The sequence below is a fragment of the Salmo salar genome, chromosome ssa28 (genome assembly GCF_905237065.1).
Source record: "Salmo salar chromosome ssa28, Ssal_v3.1, whole genome shotgun sequence".
In the NCBI taxonomy this organism is placed as follows: domain Eukaryota; kingdom Metazoa; phylum Chordata; class Actinopteri; order Salmoniformes; family Salmonidae; genus Salmo; species Salmo salar.
The window spans coordinates 5,668,580-5,682,034 of record NC_059469.1 but is presented as its reverse complement, the minus strand read 5'-3'; the positions used below and the strand labels follow the sequence as shown (position 1 = coordinate 5,682,034).

The 13,455-nt window shown below is 41.9% G+C and overlaps 1 protein-coding gene across 2 annotated transcripts in view; it reads right to left on the bottom strand.

Annotated features, from left to right (window-relative positions):
- Window positions 1-13,455, bottom strand: part of LOC106589364 (glutamate receptor ionotropic, delta-1) — a 453,450-nt gene that overhangs the window by 223,303 nt on the left and 216,692 nt on the right. For both annotated transcript variants that reach the window (XM_014179241.2, XM_014179240.2), the window contains exon 3: window positions 5,840-6,124. In XM_014179241.2, the coding sequence (XP_014034716.1) occupies window positions 5,840-6,124 (285 nt within the window). The remainder of the gene's footprint in view (window positions 1-5,839; window positions 6,125-13,455) is intronic.

Here is a 13,455-nt window from a genome sequence, read left to right as displayed (position 1 = left end):
ATGCATCCCTCACTTACTCGTATTTCCGTTATTTGGGCAGCTACCTGTACACGCATAAGCAAAATTATGAAGCCTAGAAGTAAATGAATAATTTAAGCTAGAGTGCTAATAGGCTAAGTATTAGCACATCAGGTCAGGCACATGGGGTGTTGAACTGATGCTGAACTTCAATGCCCTGCATTCAACTCTGATAGTGATTATGAAAATCTTATGTGGCGAACCCTGAACCTGTGTATCCACTCAACCAGCTTACCCTGACCCCTATAAATGACCTATCACCAACATAAAAATACACTGAGGGTACAAAACATTAGGAACACGTTGAGTTGCACACCCTTATGCCCTTAGAACAGCCTCAATTCATCGGGGGCTGGACTCTACAAGTTGTCGAAAGTGTTCCCGAGGGATGCTGGCCCATGTTGACTACAATGCTTCCCACAGTTGTGTCAAGTTGTCTGGATGTCCTGTGGACCATTCTTGAGGAAACTGGAAACTGTTGAGTGTTTCCAGGTGGGTGTGAAAAACCCAGCAACTTTGAAGTTCTTGACACTTTCAAACCGGTGCGCCTGGCACTTACTGTAGTACCTTTTGCACTCAGAACAGCTTCAATTTGTCAGGAATGGACTCTGCAAGGTGGTAAAAGCATCTACAGGGATGCCGGCCCATACTGACCCCAGTGCTTCCCACAGTTGTGTCAAGTTGGCTGGATGTCCTTTAGGTGGTGGATCATTCTTGATACTCACGGGAAACGGTTGAGCGTGAAAAACCCAGCAGTAGTGTATTTCTTGACACAAACCGATGCGCCTGGCACCTTCAACCATACCCCGTTCAAAGGCACTTACATTTTTTTTCTTGCCCGTTCACCTTCTGAATGACAAACACACACAATGCATGTCTCAATTGTCTCAAGGCGTAAAAAAATCCTTGTTTAACCCGTCTCCTCCCCTTCATCTAAACTGATTGAAGTGGATTTAAGTGACATCAACAAGGCATCATCACTTTCACCTGGATTCACCTGGTCAGTCTATGTCATGGAAAGTTTTGTACACTGAGTGCATAGATATACTACAGCATATCAGCTCCAGACAGCATTGTAAAACCATCAGGCGGAAACGAAGGCAGAAACCCATGTACAGCATTGTAAGGTCACAACCCTGTGAGTCAACACCCATCATCCAGCCCTCATTGCTTTTCACCTCACTCTCCCTTGTTTTATTTCTGTTTTCACAAAGTCAGGAGGCTGGCTAACAGGTGCCTCTTATTGGTGCTGACGAAAACAGGAAGTCCCAGCATGCGTATGGACCCTAGTCGAAAGTAGTGCACTGTATAGGGAACAGGGTGCCAATTCAGTCCCTGGTTGCAGCCAGCCTTAACCAGCCCACCTGTATGGGATTGGGAGTCCATATTTGATGTGGCACTAGCTGTTGTGTCACGCTTGGTGGAACATTCGACGGAGCCGCAGCGTGAGCCAAAGCACTGTGTGAAGGACGGAGCAGATCAATGCAACGGGTAAATCAATTCAATGAACTGTAGCGGTGATGTGTTTTCGACTTCTCTCCACATTTCTTCATTCTATAGAGACCCGCTGTCTAAATCCTGAGTCCCAACGCCTCCCACAGGATAATGACATAGCCCAGCCAATGGCAGAGTGGGGCTCGATTATTAAAGCTGCAATATGTAACTTTTTGGGAGACCCAACCAAATTCACATACAAATGCGAGTTATAGATCTGTCATTCTAATGGCAAAGCAAGTCCAAGAAGTGGTAGATCTGTTCTATGTGCGCTATTTCTTGGCTTCGCATTCTTAAGTTTTGTTTTTGCATCTTTTACTTTCGGTTTTGTACACCAGCTCCATACACCTGAAAATACAATATTTTGGGTTATGGAAAATATATTTCACAGTAGGTTAAGATGGTACAATGATTCTCTGTACTTTACTAGAATTTTAGTAACCAGGAAATGGCGGAGCGATTTCTGCATAGTGCACCTTTAATTAATTAATGTATTTATTCATTCATTACTCACTCAGTTATTTTTTACAAGACTGACCCCATGTTCAAAGCAGTGCTATGTAGCAAGTGTTGTGCATGGTATAACCAAAATGACTGCTTTCACAATCAGCTATGATGGCAACTAGTTTGGCTGACGCAACCCGGGTAAAGTCAGGAGGACTTCGAGTTAGGTGTTAGCCAGAAACATGGAGAAAGCAGAGCAGTAAACATTGTTTCAGCAGTTTTTTCTAACCATATGCCAGCCAAAAACTGTCTACACACTGTTCATGGGGCTGAATTTAAAATTAAAATAAAATGCTATGTGGGCATCACTGCCCACATTTCTAAAACAGGTAGAGGGATTTGCCCTTTTGTCCTTTTGTCAGCAAGCAAGAAGAGGGAATTGTCTGTGCTTTATGGAGCGAAGCAGGATTTCCATGAGGAAGTAACAGAGAAAAAGAAAGAGAGAGAAAGCGAGAGTGCGACAGCAAAATAAACAGAGAGAGAGAAGAGAGAGAGACACAGACATTGTGAATTAAGAGAGAGAGAGAGACAGACAAAGTGAATTAGAAGAGAGAGAGGATGCAAGACAGACAGAATTAAACAATGAAAGGGAGAATGAGCATGGAGGTTAAGAGAGGACAGGGGAGGCAAGGGAGGCAGGGTGGAGAAGGGGGAGATGGGATGGAAGCAGCAATGCAATCCAAGGTCTCTCCTTAATCATCATCATTCAGCTGTCAGGCCTGGGCCAGGCTGGAGCCAGGCCTGGACACCCAAACCCAGACCCCATCTGCTCCTAATAAACTTAAACAAAGGCCTTAATTTGAATAAATGTGCCTTTTTCTCCTCCCCTCACTTTTTAATGCCTTTGCTCATCAAAAGGAGGGATATTGCTGAGGTTGGGTTTGGAGTTGTGGGGAGGAAAAAGCTGGCTTGTATATGCCTGTTTATAATCCAACTCATTTGGTGAGTCAGATGGTTCAGTGACAACCATTTTTTGCGCTCTGTTATGACATTTGATTGTAAAGTGTAGTGTTGCGCAACCCTCTTTTGTAACGTCCACATGCATGTTTGTTTACCTTGAGAACAGGAAGACATTACGCATCCTCTACGGCCTCTAAAACTCTTTGAAATACTAGAAAAATATAATAGAACATAATAGAACTGTATGCAGGTTTGAGGTCAGGCGTTGTCAGAGGAAGCCCCAATTTTTTGTTCGAAAGGCTCCAGCCACCCAAGCCATAGGCTGTTCTCTCTGCTACCGCACGGCAAGTGGTACCAGTGCACCAAGTCTGGAAACAATAGGACCCTGAACAGCTTCTACCCCCAAGCCATAAGATTGCTAAACAAAACTGCTAAATAGCTCATCAAATGGCTACCTGGACTACCTGCATTGAACTTTTTTTGCACTAACTCTCTTGCACTAACTGTATGCACACACCCTGGACTCTACCCATACAGTCACATACTTACATTGACACCCCAACACACATACACACCCACGCACTACATATGTCCACACACACACATAACATGCGCACACATGCATACTGGCGCCACACAGACTTTCACACTCACCACATATGCTGCTGCTGTCTATTATCTATCCTGTTGCCTAGTCACTTTACCCCTACCTACAGTGAGCTCCAAAAGTATTGGGACATGACACATTCTTTTTAATTATACAATGACTATGAGGTTAAAGTGCAGACTGTCAGCTTTAATTTGAGACATGCTAACCTCTCACGATTACAATAACAGGGGAGGTTAGCATTTTTGGGGAGTAATGATTTGCATGCCTCTGTAAGATTCATTCAGGATTATCCGTAATCATGGTAGCATCCACATTAATGTAGAATTGTTTAGAAACAATTTCATTCTTATTTACAATAAAAGTGACTCAAAATGACAATACATTATTTACCATTCATTTCTATTGGGCACAAAATAATCTGAAACAATACCAAAACAAACTGCAAATGCATCCAACAAGTTTGTAGTTACAAGCTTTATGTAATCATTGTCTGCTGGGAATATGGGACCAACTACTAAACTTTTGACTACTTTAATACACATAAGTGAATTTGTCCCAAAACATTTAGTCCCCTAAAATACTTTTGGTCCCCTAAACCTCGTACTCCTGCACATCGACTCGGTATTGGTGCTCCCTGTATATTAGCAATGTTATTTTTACTCATTATTGTTATTCGTTATTCACTGTGTATTCATTTCTTGTGTCACTATTTACATTTTTTATTAAACGTTTTATCTTTAACTCTGCATTGTGGGAAAAGGACCCATAAGTAAGCGTTTTACTGACAAATACAATTTCATTTGATTTGATGAATTGGCTAAAACTACGTGGGGATGACGCAACAAGCTGTGTACAGAACTCCATAGGAATTGAAGTTATATGAAGATGTTGTGGGGAAAATATTGAAGGATTCACATTAAAACCAATCCTCTACAGACTAACACTTTATATTCACTAGCTATCTTAATTGCCTTAGAAGTAAATTGACATCACTTGCTTTCTTAAAAGTCCAATTATAGGAAGCAACACAAGTTAATACAGTGAAACAAACAGGTTTATGAATGCAATTAAAACCATTCATATTAAAATGCCACATTTACTAATATAACAAATGAAGAAGCGCAAAACATGAAGATATAACAGCCGTTTCTAATCTGTTCTTCATATGGATAGAGTGCCATATCAGCTTGCTCATGATTTTGATCAATAACAGAATAACAGCCGGAAACGTTAATATCTTACCCCTACCATGGCCTATGCCACCCACACATGCACTGCAATCTGCTACACTGTTCTGAGAATCCAAATCCCATGGTGAAGAACTGAAAGTCCCTCATAGGCTGTGTTTAGACAGGCAGCCCAATTCTGATATATTTTTCACCCTTTGGTCTTTTGACCAATCAGATCAGCTCTGGAAAATATCTGATGTGATTGGTCAAAAGACCAGTTAGTAGAACAAATATCAGAATTGGGCTGCCTGTGTGAACATGCCGGTAAGCAGTCATCCGACAATAATGAAATAACCTGGGTAATACTGATAAAGACCCTGGTTCAAGGGCATCACTGAAGCAAACCAAACATAGACAGGTTGAACTTCTGAACTTTTCTGTTGCCTCTCTCTACCTTCACAAATGTAGACATACAGACCTATAATGGAACAATATAAAATAGGAAATAGTATTCTAATCTAAAAGCATTGAGCTGCAAGGAACATGCTGTAAAATCATGGATCCAATCATGGAGCTGCTGTACATTACATTTCATCATACATTTACATTTGTCATTTAGCAGACGCTCTAATCCAGAGCGACTTACAGTTAGTGCATTCATCTTAAGATAGCTAGGTGGGACAACCACATACTGTATCACAGTCATAGTAAGTACATGTTCCTCAATAAAGTAGCAATCAGCAAGGTCAGAGCTAGTAAAGGGGGGGGAGTAAAGTGTGAGCATGAGTTCTCAAATGGGGATGTGATACTATTTGACTCATTTGATCCTGATTAACACCATTCAATAAGTCTCAGGAACAGGTGGTTCGTTGATGAGTAAGACAGCCTCTCTCCCTCTTCTCACAGCGAGATTCCCATGTGACCGTGAGTAAGCTCCATTTACTCCATCCGATCATTCAACCCTGAGGGGCTCCATTGATTGGAGCACCTGTGTCGCCGGAAACACCCCACCCTTCACCCCTCGCCCCCATACCCCTCGTCATCAACCTCCCTCCACCATGCTCCAGAATCCTTTTTAAGCTCCGGCTCTGAAGCAAGTTTACTACCTAGCCACAGCGGGCGCCAGTCCATACTCCACACTTACCATACTCATTGTCATAGAAGACAATGAACTTCTGCCAGCGCAGTTCGCCGACCAGCGTGAGCATGACTTCGTTGAGGCGGACGGGCGGGCGCGCCGCTAAGGTGTAGCGCTGGCCATCAGGACTAGGGTTGAGCTGGCAGGCGGTGCGTGGCGAGCCCTCGCCGCTGCGCTGGACGTACAGGTGCGGGATGTGCATGGCGTCAGTCAGGGATTGGAGGGCGCTGGCCGATGCACAGCCTGTAGAGGTGACCAGAGCCAGGATGCCCTGGGTCATCAGCTCACAGGCTGGGGTAGGAGGTAGAGAAAGAGAGGTAGAGAGAGGGAAAGAGGATTAGTACGGTAAAGTAAGCAGCCCATCAATCCAACTATAAAACACATACTGTATATTGTCAGAACAAGAAAATATAATATTACGAAAATCGAATTCTAGTCTTCAGTGAATACTAATGCTCACATTACAGCTTTGAACACATTGCCTTAAGTCAAGGTAAGTAAATGATTAAGACTAATGATAAGAAGAAACAGTTATTATAAAGAGTCACTGAGTCAATTGCTTCATGACTTCCCTTTGCAATCCCTCAGTTTTGATACACAACCACTGTATGCAACAGTGACTGTGGGCTTTGACAGTTCTACAGTGGACAGCTGACACAGATTACGCATTGCGTTACAGCAACTATAAAGGGATCTGAGTCTCAATCCCCTATAAAATCTTCTCTCCTCATGATTAGTATGACCATTTTCCGAATCTTCTCCACTATTTAGCTCACACATTCCCTCGCCAGACTTGGCAACCTTGAGCACTGACTGATCTTCATTTTAGAGGTCCTACAGAGCTAGGGCAAATTATTCCCGGTTGAGGGATTTAAAAACGAGACACACAGAACTCAGAGTGATCTCAAGCCCATTCGTTCACTGCACCATGAGTCCGCGACAAAGGAGAAAAGACAGTCTCACACTAACACCCGCCCACTGCAGAGGGCTTATGTTACGTTATCCGCAGCAGCTTAAGTAAGACCTCCAGAGACTAGGGTTGTATCCCAAATGGCACCCTATTCCCTACATAGTGCACTACTTTTGAACAGAGTCCTATTGGTGCTGGTCAAATGAAGTGCACTTTATAGGGTATGGGATGCCATTTGGGATGGAACCCTTGGCTTGGACTGGGTGAATCCACAGAGTATAAGAGCATCGCTTTGGCTTTAAAACAAATACTGCTAATGAGGAAGTAATCAAAGAATGCACAGCACTATTCACAGCCCTAAAGCATGATGGGATTGATCTGCTTCACTCCCCATGTCTTTCAAAGAAAATCCCCCCTGTTCCTTTCCCCTGCTTCCCTGGTGACAACACATCCCAGGGCAAACACCCGGGAGCCCAGCCCAGGCCCCTTACCTCCACATCAGCCAACATAATGGATCTGGCAACTGGATTTCCTTGATTGTTTTAAAGCTACCCAAACGGTGTCAAATGAAAATGAAATTAAAAGTGCCTCTAAAACCGGCTGGGATCGATACAAGGTTGGGGAAAAGAGCGAGCGAAATTGTTTTTAATAAAAAGAGAGAATGGGGCCAAGATGGGGTGAGAAGGAGGATTCATTGAATGACTTGCTGACACAAGACAAAAGGGATTGCTCATTGTCTGGCTGGCTATTACTCAAGGCCAATTGAGTGTTAATTCCTGTTACACTGAATTAAAAGCTCTGGTTTGTTGGTGGGTCTCCATCAATAGGACCTTTGCTCACTGTCTATATGCCCCCTGATCCCCCTACACACAGGCTTTTACAAACACACACACACACACAGTCTTGTACAGCTATCCTTGAGGGGACACACAATTCAGTCCCATTCAAAATCCTATTTTCCCTAACCCTAACCTGTAATCTTACCCTTAGCCTAACCTTAACCTTAACCCTAACCCTTAACGTAATTTTAACCTGAACACTAATTCTAACATTAACTCTAATCCCCCTAGAAATAGCATTTGACCTTGCGAGGACTAACAAAATGTCTCCAGTTTGTTTAATATTGAAGAATAGTTAAACACGTCCACACACACACACACAAGTATTGGGACATTGAGACATGTTTTGGCTCTGTGTTCCAGCACTTAGGATTTGATATCGGGTGAACCGTTTAGAAATTACAGCACTTAAGTACATAGTGCCAACATTTTACGGGGACCAAAGAATAGGGACAAATTCACTTATTTGTATTAAAGTAATCAAAAGTTTAGCATTTGGTCCCATATTCCAAGCACACAATGACTACATCAAGCTTGTGACTCGACAAACTTGTTGGATGCATTTGCAGTTTGTTTGGATTGTGTTTCTGATTATTTTATGCCCAATGGAAATTAGTATTAAATAATGTATTGTGTCATTTTGGAGTCAATTTTATTGTAAAAAAATCAGTTGAATATGTTTCTAAATATGTAATGTGGATACTAACATGATTACGGATAGTCGTGAATGAATTGTGAATAATGATGAGAGAGAAAGTTAGACGCACAAATACACTATATATACAAAAGTATGTGGACACCCCTTCAAATTAGGGGGTTCTGCTATTTCAGCCACACCCGTTAATGACAGGTGTATAAACTCAAGCACACAGCCATGCAATCTCCATAGACAAACATTGGCAGTAGAATGGCCTCACTGAAGAGCTTAGTGACTTTCAACGTGGCACCATCATAGGATACCACCTTTCCAACAAGTCAGTTTTGTCAAATTTCTGCCCTGCTAGGGCTTCCCCGGTTAACTGTAAGTGCTGTTGTTGTGAAGTGGAAACGTCTAGGAGCAACAACAGCTCAACCGCGAAGTGGCAGGCCACACAAGCTCATAGCAAGGGGCCGCCAAGTGCTGAAGAGCGTAGCGCATAAAAATAATCTGTCCTCGGTTGCAACACTCACTACCAAGTTCCATTCTGACTCTGGAAGCAACGTCAGCACAAGAACTGTTCGTCGGGAGCATTACGAAATGGGTTTCCATGGCCGAGCAGCTGCACACAAGCCTAAGATCACCATGTGCGTCAGCTGGAGTGGTGAAAAGCTTGCCACCAATGGACACTGGAGCAGTGGAAACATGTTCTCTGGAGTGATGAATCATGCTTCACCATCTGGCAGTCCGACAAACAAATCTGGGTTTGGTGGATGCCAGGAGAACGCTACCTACCTGAATGGATAGTGCCCGTAAAGTTGGGTGTAAAGTTGGGTGGAGGAGGAGTAATGGTCTGGGGCTGTTTTTCATGGTTTGGGCTATGCCCATTAGATCCAGTGAAGGGAAATCTTAACGCTACAGCATACAATGACATTCTAGATGATTCTGTTATTCCAATTTTGTGGCAACAGTTTGGGGAATGCCCTTTCCTGTTTCAGCATGACATTGCCGATGTGCACAAAGAGAGGTCCATACAGAAATAGTTTGTCGAGATCGTTGTGGAAGAACTTGATTGGCCTGCACAGAGCCCTGACCTCAATTCCATCGAACACCTTTGCATTGGAACGCCGACTGCTAGCCAGGCCTAATCGCCCAACATCAGAGCCCGACCTCACTAATGCTCTTGTGGCTGAATGGAAGTCCCCGCAGACACGTTCCAACATCTAGTGGAAAGCCTTCCCAGAAGAGTGGAGGTTGTTATCGCAGCAAAGGGGGGACCAACTCCATATTAATGCCCATGATTTTGGAATGAGATGTTCGACAAGCAGGTGTCCACATACTTTTGGTCATGTACTGTATTATACCTCCAAGACATACCTCACCATTACAATAACAGGAGAGGTTAGAATTTATATTTGAGGGGTATGATATTTATGCCTCTGATATTTATGTAACTTTCTCACTCATCATTATTCACGATTCATTCGGGATTATCCGTAATCATGGTAGTCTCCACATTCATTTTAGAATTGTTTAGAAACATATTCCATTCTTATTTACAATAAAAGTGACTCCAGAATGTCACAATACATTATTTATCATGAATCTCTACTGGGCACTGAAACACAACCAAAACAAACAGCAAATGCATCGAAACAAATTTGTAAAGTCACAAGCTTGATGTAGTAATTGGATGCTATGAATGTGAGACCAAATACTTAACTTTTTACTACTTCAACACACATATAGGTGAATTTCTTCCAATACTTTTGGTCCCCTATGTACAAAAAGGGCTGTGACTTCTAAATGATTTACCTGATATGGATGAAAATACCCTCAAATGAAAGCTGACAGTCTGCACTTTAACCTCATAGTCATTGGATTATTTCAAATCCAAAGTGCTGAAGTGCAGAGCTAAAATAACAACAAAATTGTCACTGTCCCAATACTTTTGGAGCTCACCGTAGTTCAGTAAACACCTCACCTCATGAACAGATTAGTGATTGAGGCTCCAGCACAGCGTCCCATTAGTGAGTAATCCATTTTCTTGAGTCTAGACACACCCCTCATGTCCTATTGGAGTGTTATAATTGCTAATGAGTTTTTCTCCAAAAAGAGCTAACGTGTGCATCACAACTAATTATCTTGATAAAATACACATTTTTCATACCACCACCAGTCTCTGTGTGGGCTATGTCCTTCCTCAAACCAAAGGAAACTACAACATGGCTGTTTCTAAGCATCGATTTGCTGAGTCATACAACGTCTCTATCATTGTACAGTACCTTTGATAGAAATGGATGGGATGGTCGGCGGCAAAAATAGTACTCCGCAAGAAATGTTATGGAGAACGGAGAGAACGGGAGCAGACTTCAGAGGAAAGAGAATCGTCTCGAGGGCTGAGGGCACATATCCCAATGTCATTTTCCATTTTCATCCTCCATGCTCAGGGAAAAGAAATCAGGCCAGGAAATCAACATGATTCAAAAGACCAGTTAATGTGAAATCCAGGAAGATATCATTGGATTCACAGAAGAGGGGAACACCAGACTGCTGTAAATTGAACACATGCTTCACCGGATTATGGTAAGTGGGTTTCATCTGCTCTAAATCAATTGGGTACCAAAACAGAGTAGAGAGGGAAACGACGTCCCTAAGAAAATGCAACCTGAAATCTCAGGTGTCGGCAATCTTCCCAATTGCTTATTCAAGAAATAGGACGACCCTGTATTCCAACAATTTAAAGTCTGTAGACTGCTCCATGTTTATCAAATGACCTCACTCCAACTTCAGTGGGCCCCTGTGCCATTACTGTAGGTAGACAATCAGCTTCATCTCATTTCAGTGCCAGTTCACTTTAGATGCGGCACCAATGGGTTGAAATTCTAATCTACAGTGGTTCCACCTTTAAAAGCTGCGAGTTTACACTGCGGGACTTAGAGGTACCCAGCGTCATGGCTTCATTGCTCCAGACCACCGTAAGGGCGAGTTAGAGCACTCATTATGCATTTGGGTCGCACGGTTTTTATATGACCAATCATATCGAGTGGTTCCAATGACTAATTTGACACGAGCCACCCGTCGCAGGTGACATTCTTCAGCAAAGATGGCTGACAAAACATTACGGTGGAAGCAAATGTAAGTAATTATGACGTCATAACGAGTCATAGAATGGAATAGAAACACCATACTATTAATCAAATTAATTAAGCAAGTACCAGTCAAAAGTTTGAACACACGCATTCATTCCAGGATTTTTCTTTATTTTTACTATTTTCTACATTGTAGAATAATAGTGAAGACATCACATCTATGAAATAACACATATGGAATCAGTTAAGAACAAATTCTTATTTACAAGGACAACTTACTCCTTCCTCCCCTTCAGGGAATTGAACCCTGGTCTCCTGGGGTTCACTTTCCCATGTTTACCACGATATGTATTGTAGGCTATGTTTACTTGTCAGACTGCACAGTAGCCTAATAAACAAATGCAGGTGGCTTATATCTTCAAAATGCTTCAAATGCTTTATTATCCAAATGTAAAAGCATATACTCTGCAGTACTGTATTTCTTCATCAGAATCTTTATGCTATCAATAATAAAATAATGATAAAAATACTCTTTCAAAATTGAGATTTTGATTTAGTTATGGATCCATAACGAATTACTATGGGAATAAATATCACTGAATTACAGAAATGTTGGAACAAAGTTGTCTAATGAAGGCAAACAAATTGTTGCTTACTGGAAAATACTCTTTCAAACACACTTGGTGACATTGTACAGCGCTATGGCTATTATGGCTATTAGCAGGGCTATATTTTGGCCTTTATAAATATTATTTTGGCCTTTATTCATATTACAATCGCTCACTGTCATTTTAAACAAAATAATCTCCAAAATATCGTTATACAGTATATAGCCTTCCCGTCTATTTCCCGTTTCGTGCTGCTCTGAGACAAGCATGGAGAATGTTCATGATATTCTTAAGATATATTTGTTGACTGAATATAAGCAAGTGATGTCTGCTAAATAATCAAGTTAGGTTTTTCCAGAAATAAACCATTCTAAATAACAAACTGGCTTCATTTACAAATTAGTGAGAATGTCTCACCCCATGATCAAGAAATGCCTTTTTCTCGCTCACTCTAGGTTAAATGAAAACAAAATCTCAAAAATATTGTTACTTTTGAAACAAAGTGACTATTATTGTTGTTATTATTATTGATTAATTTAGAATGATATAAAAGTCCCTTAGATATTCTCAGATATTCTCACAGATCCTAATGGAAAATGCCCCTTAGATATTAATTTAGAATCCTCCAATCCTCCAAATGTAATTATTGGCGGAGAGTCACGTCATTGAAAAAAACATGTTTAGATTTACTGTAGGCCTACCATAGGCGAAATGAGTATTGGTTACACTACAATTAGGGTGTGGAAATGCGCTGTAGCCTACTCCCGACCGTCACGTTGTACAGCGGAATATTTTCCATTTCATCCTAATGGAAACCCTGAGGGTTTTGCTATTCGTTTTTCTCGGAATAGAAACACCATAATATCAATCAAATTAATTAAGCCAAATTTCTTAAAATCAAGCCCATGTACTATGTTATTACAAAAAAGGTTTTAAATTCTCTAGTAAAACTAGCACTAACTTGTATTAACGTAAAAATGGCTGACAATTAAATAACGCGCTATAGAATGCTGCAGCAGCCCGCAAGGTGTGCTGCAGTATGATGCAACTTTTAAATGAGGAACCACTGTACAGCTTAAATGTGTCTGTCTGTCTGTCTGTCTGTCTGTCTGTCTGTCTGTCTGTCTGTCTGTCTGTCTGTCTGTCTGTCTGTCTGTCTGTCTGTCTGTCTGTCTGTCTGTCTGTCTGTGTCCTCCTCCAATTCATTCCCCAATCTTCCTTTGGTTCATTAGCGTGAGAGAGGGAAATGTCACAGGCGGATTGTGTGCGGCATGAGCCTCAACTTTGAAGCGTATTCCACAGACGACACAGGATGGGATAGGAACGTCATTGGTAAGAAGTAATGATCTATTAACGAGTGGAGGAGGCACTAAGACATGCCAGAGGCCCTCATCCATCACCCATAGACATCTCAGGGACAATGCCATTTTTCACCAGCAAAACAGGAGGAGGCAGTGTTTGGGGGAAATTCAGACTGATGACGTGTGTTCCAGGCTGTGTCCAAAATGGCACCCTATTCCCTACATAGTGCAAAAC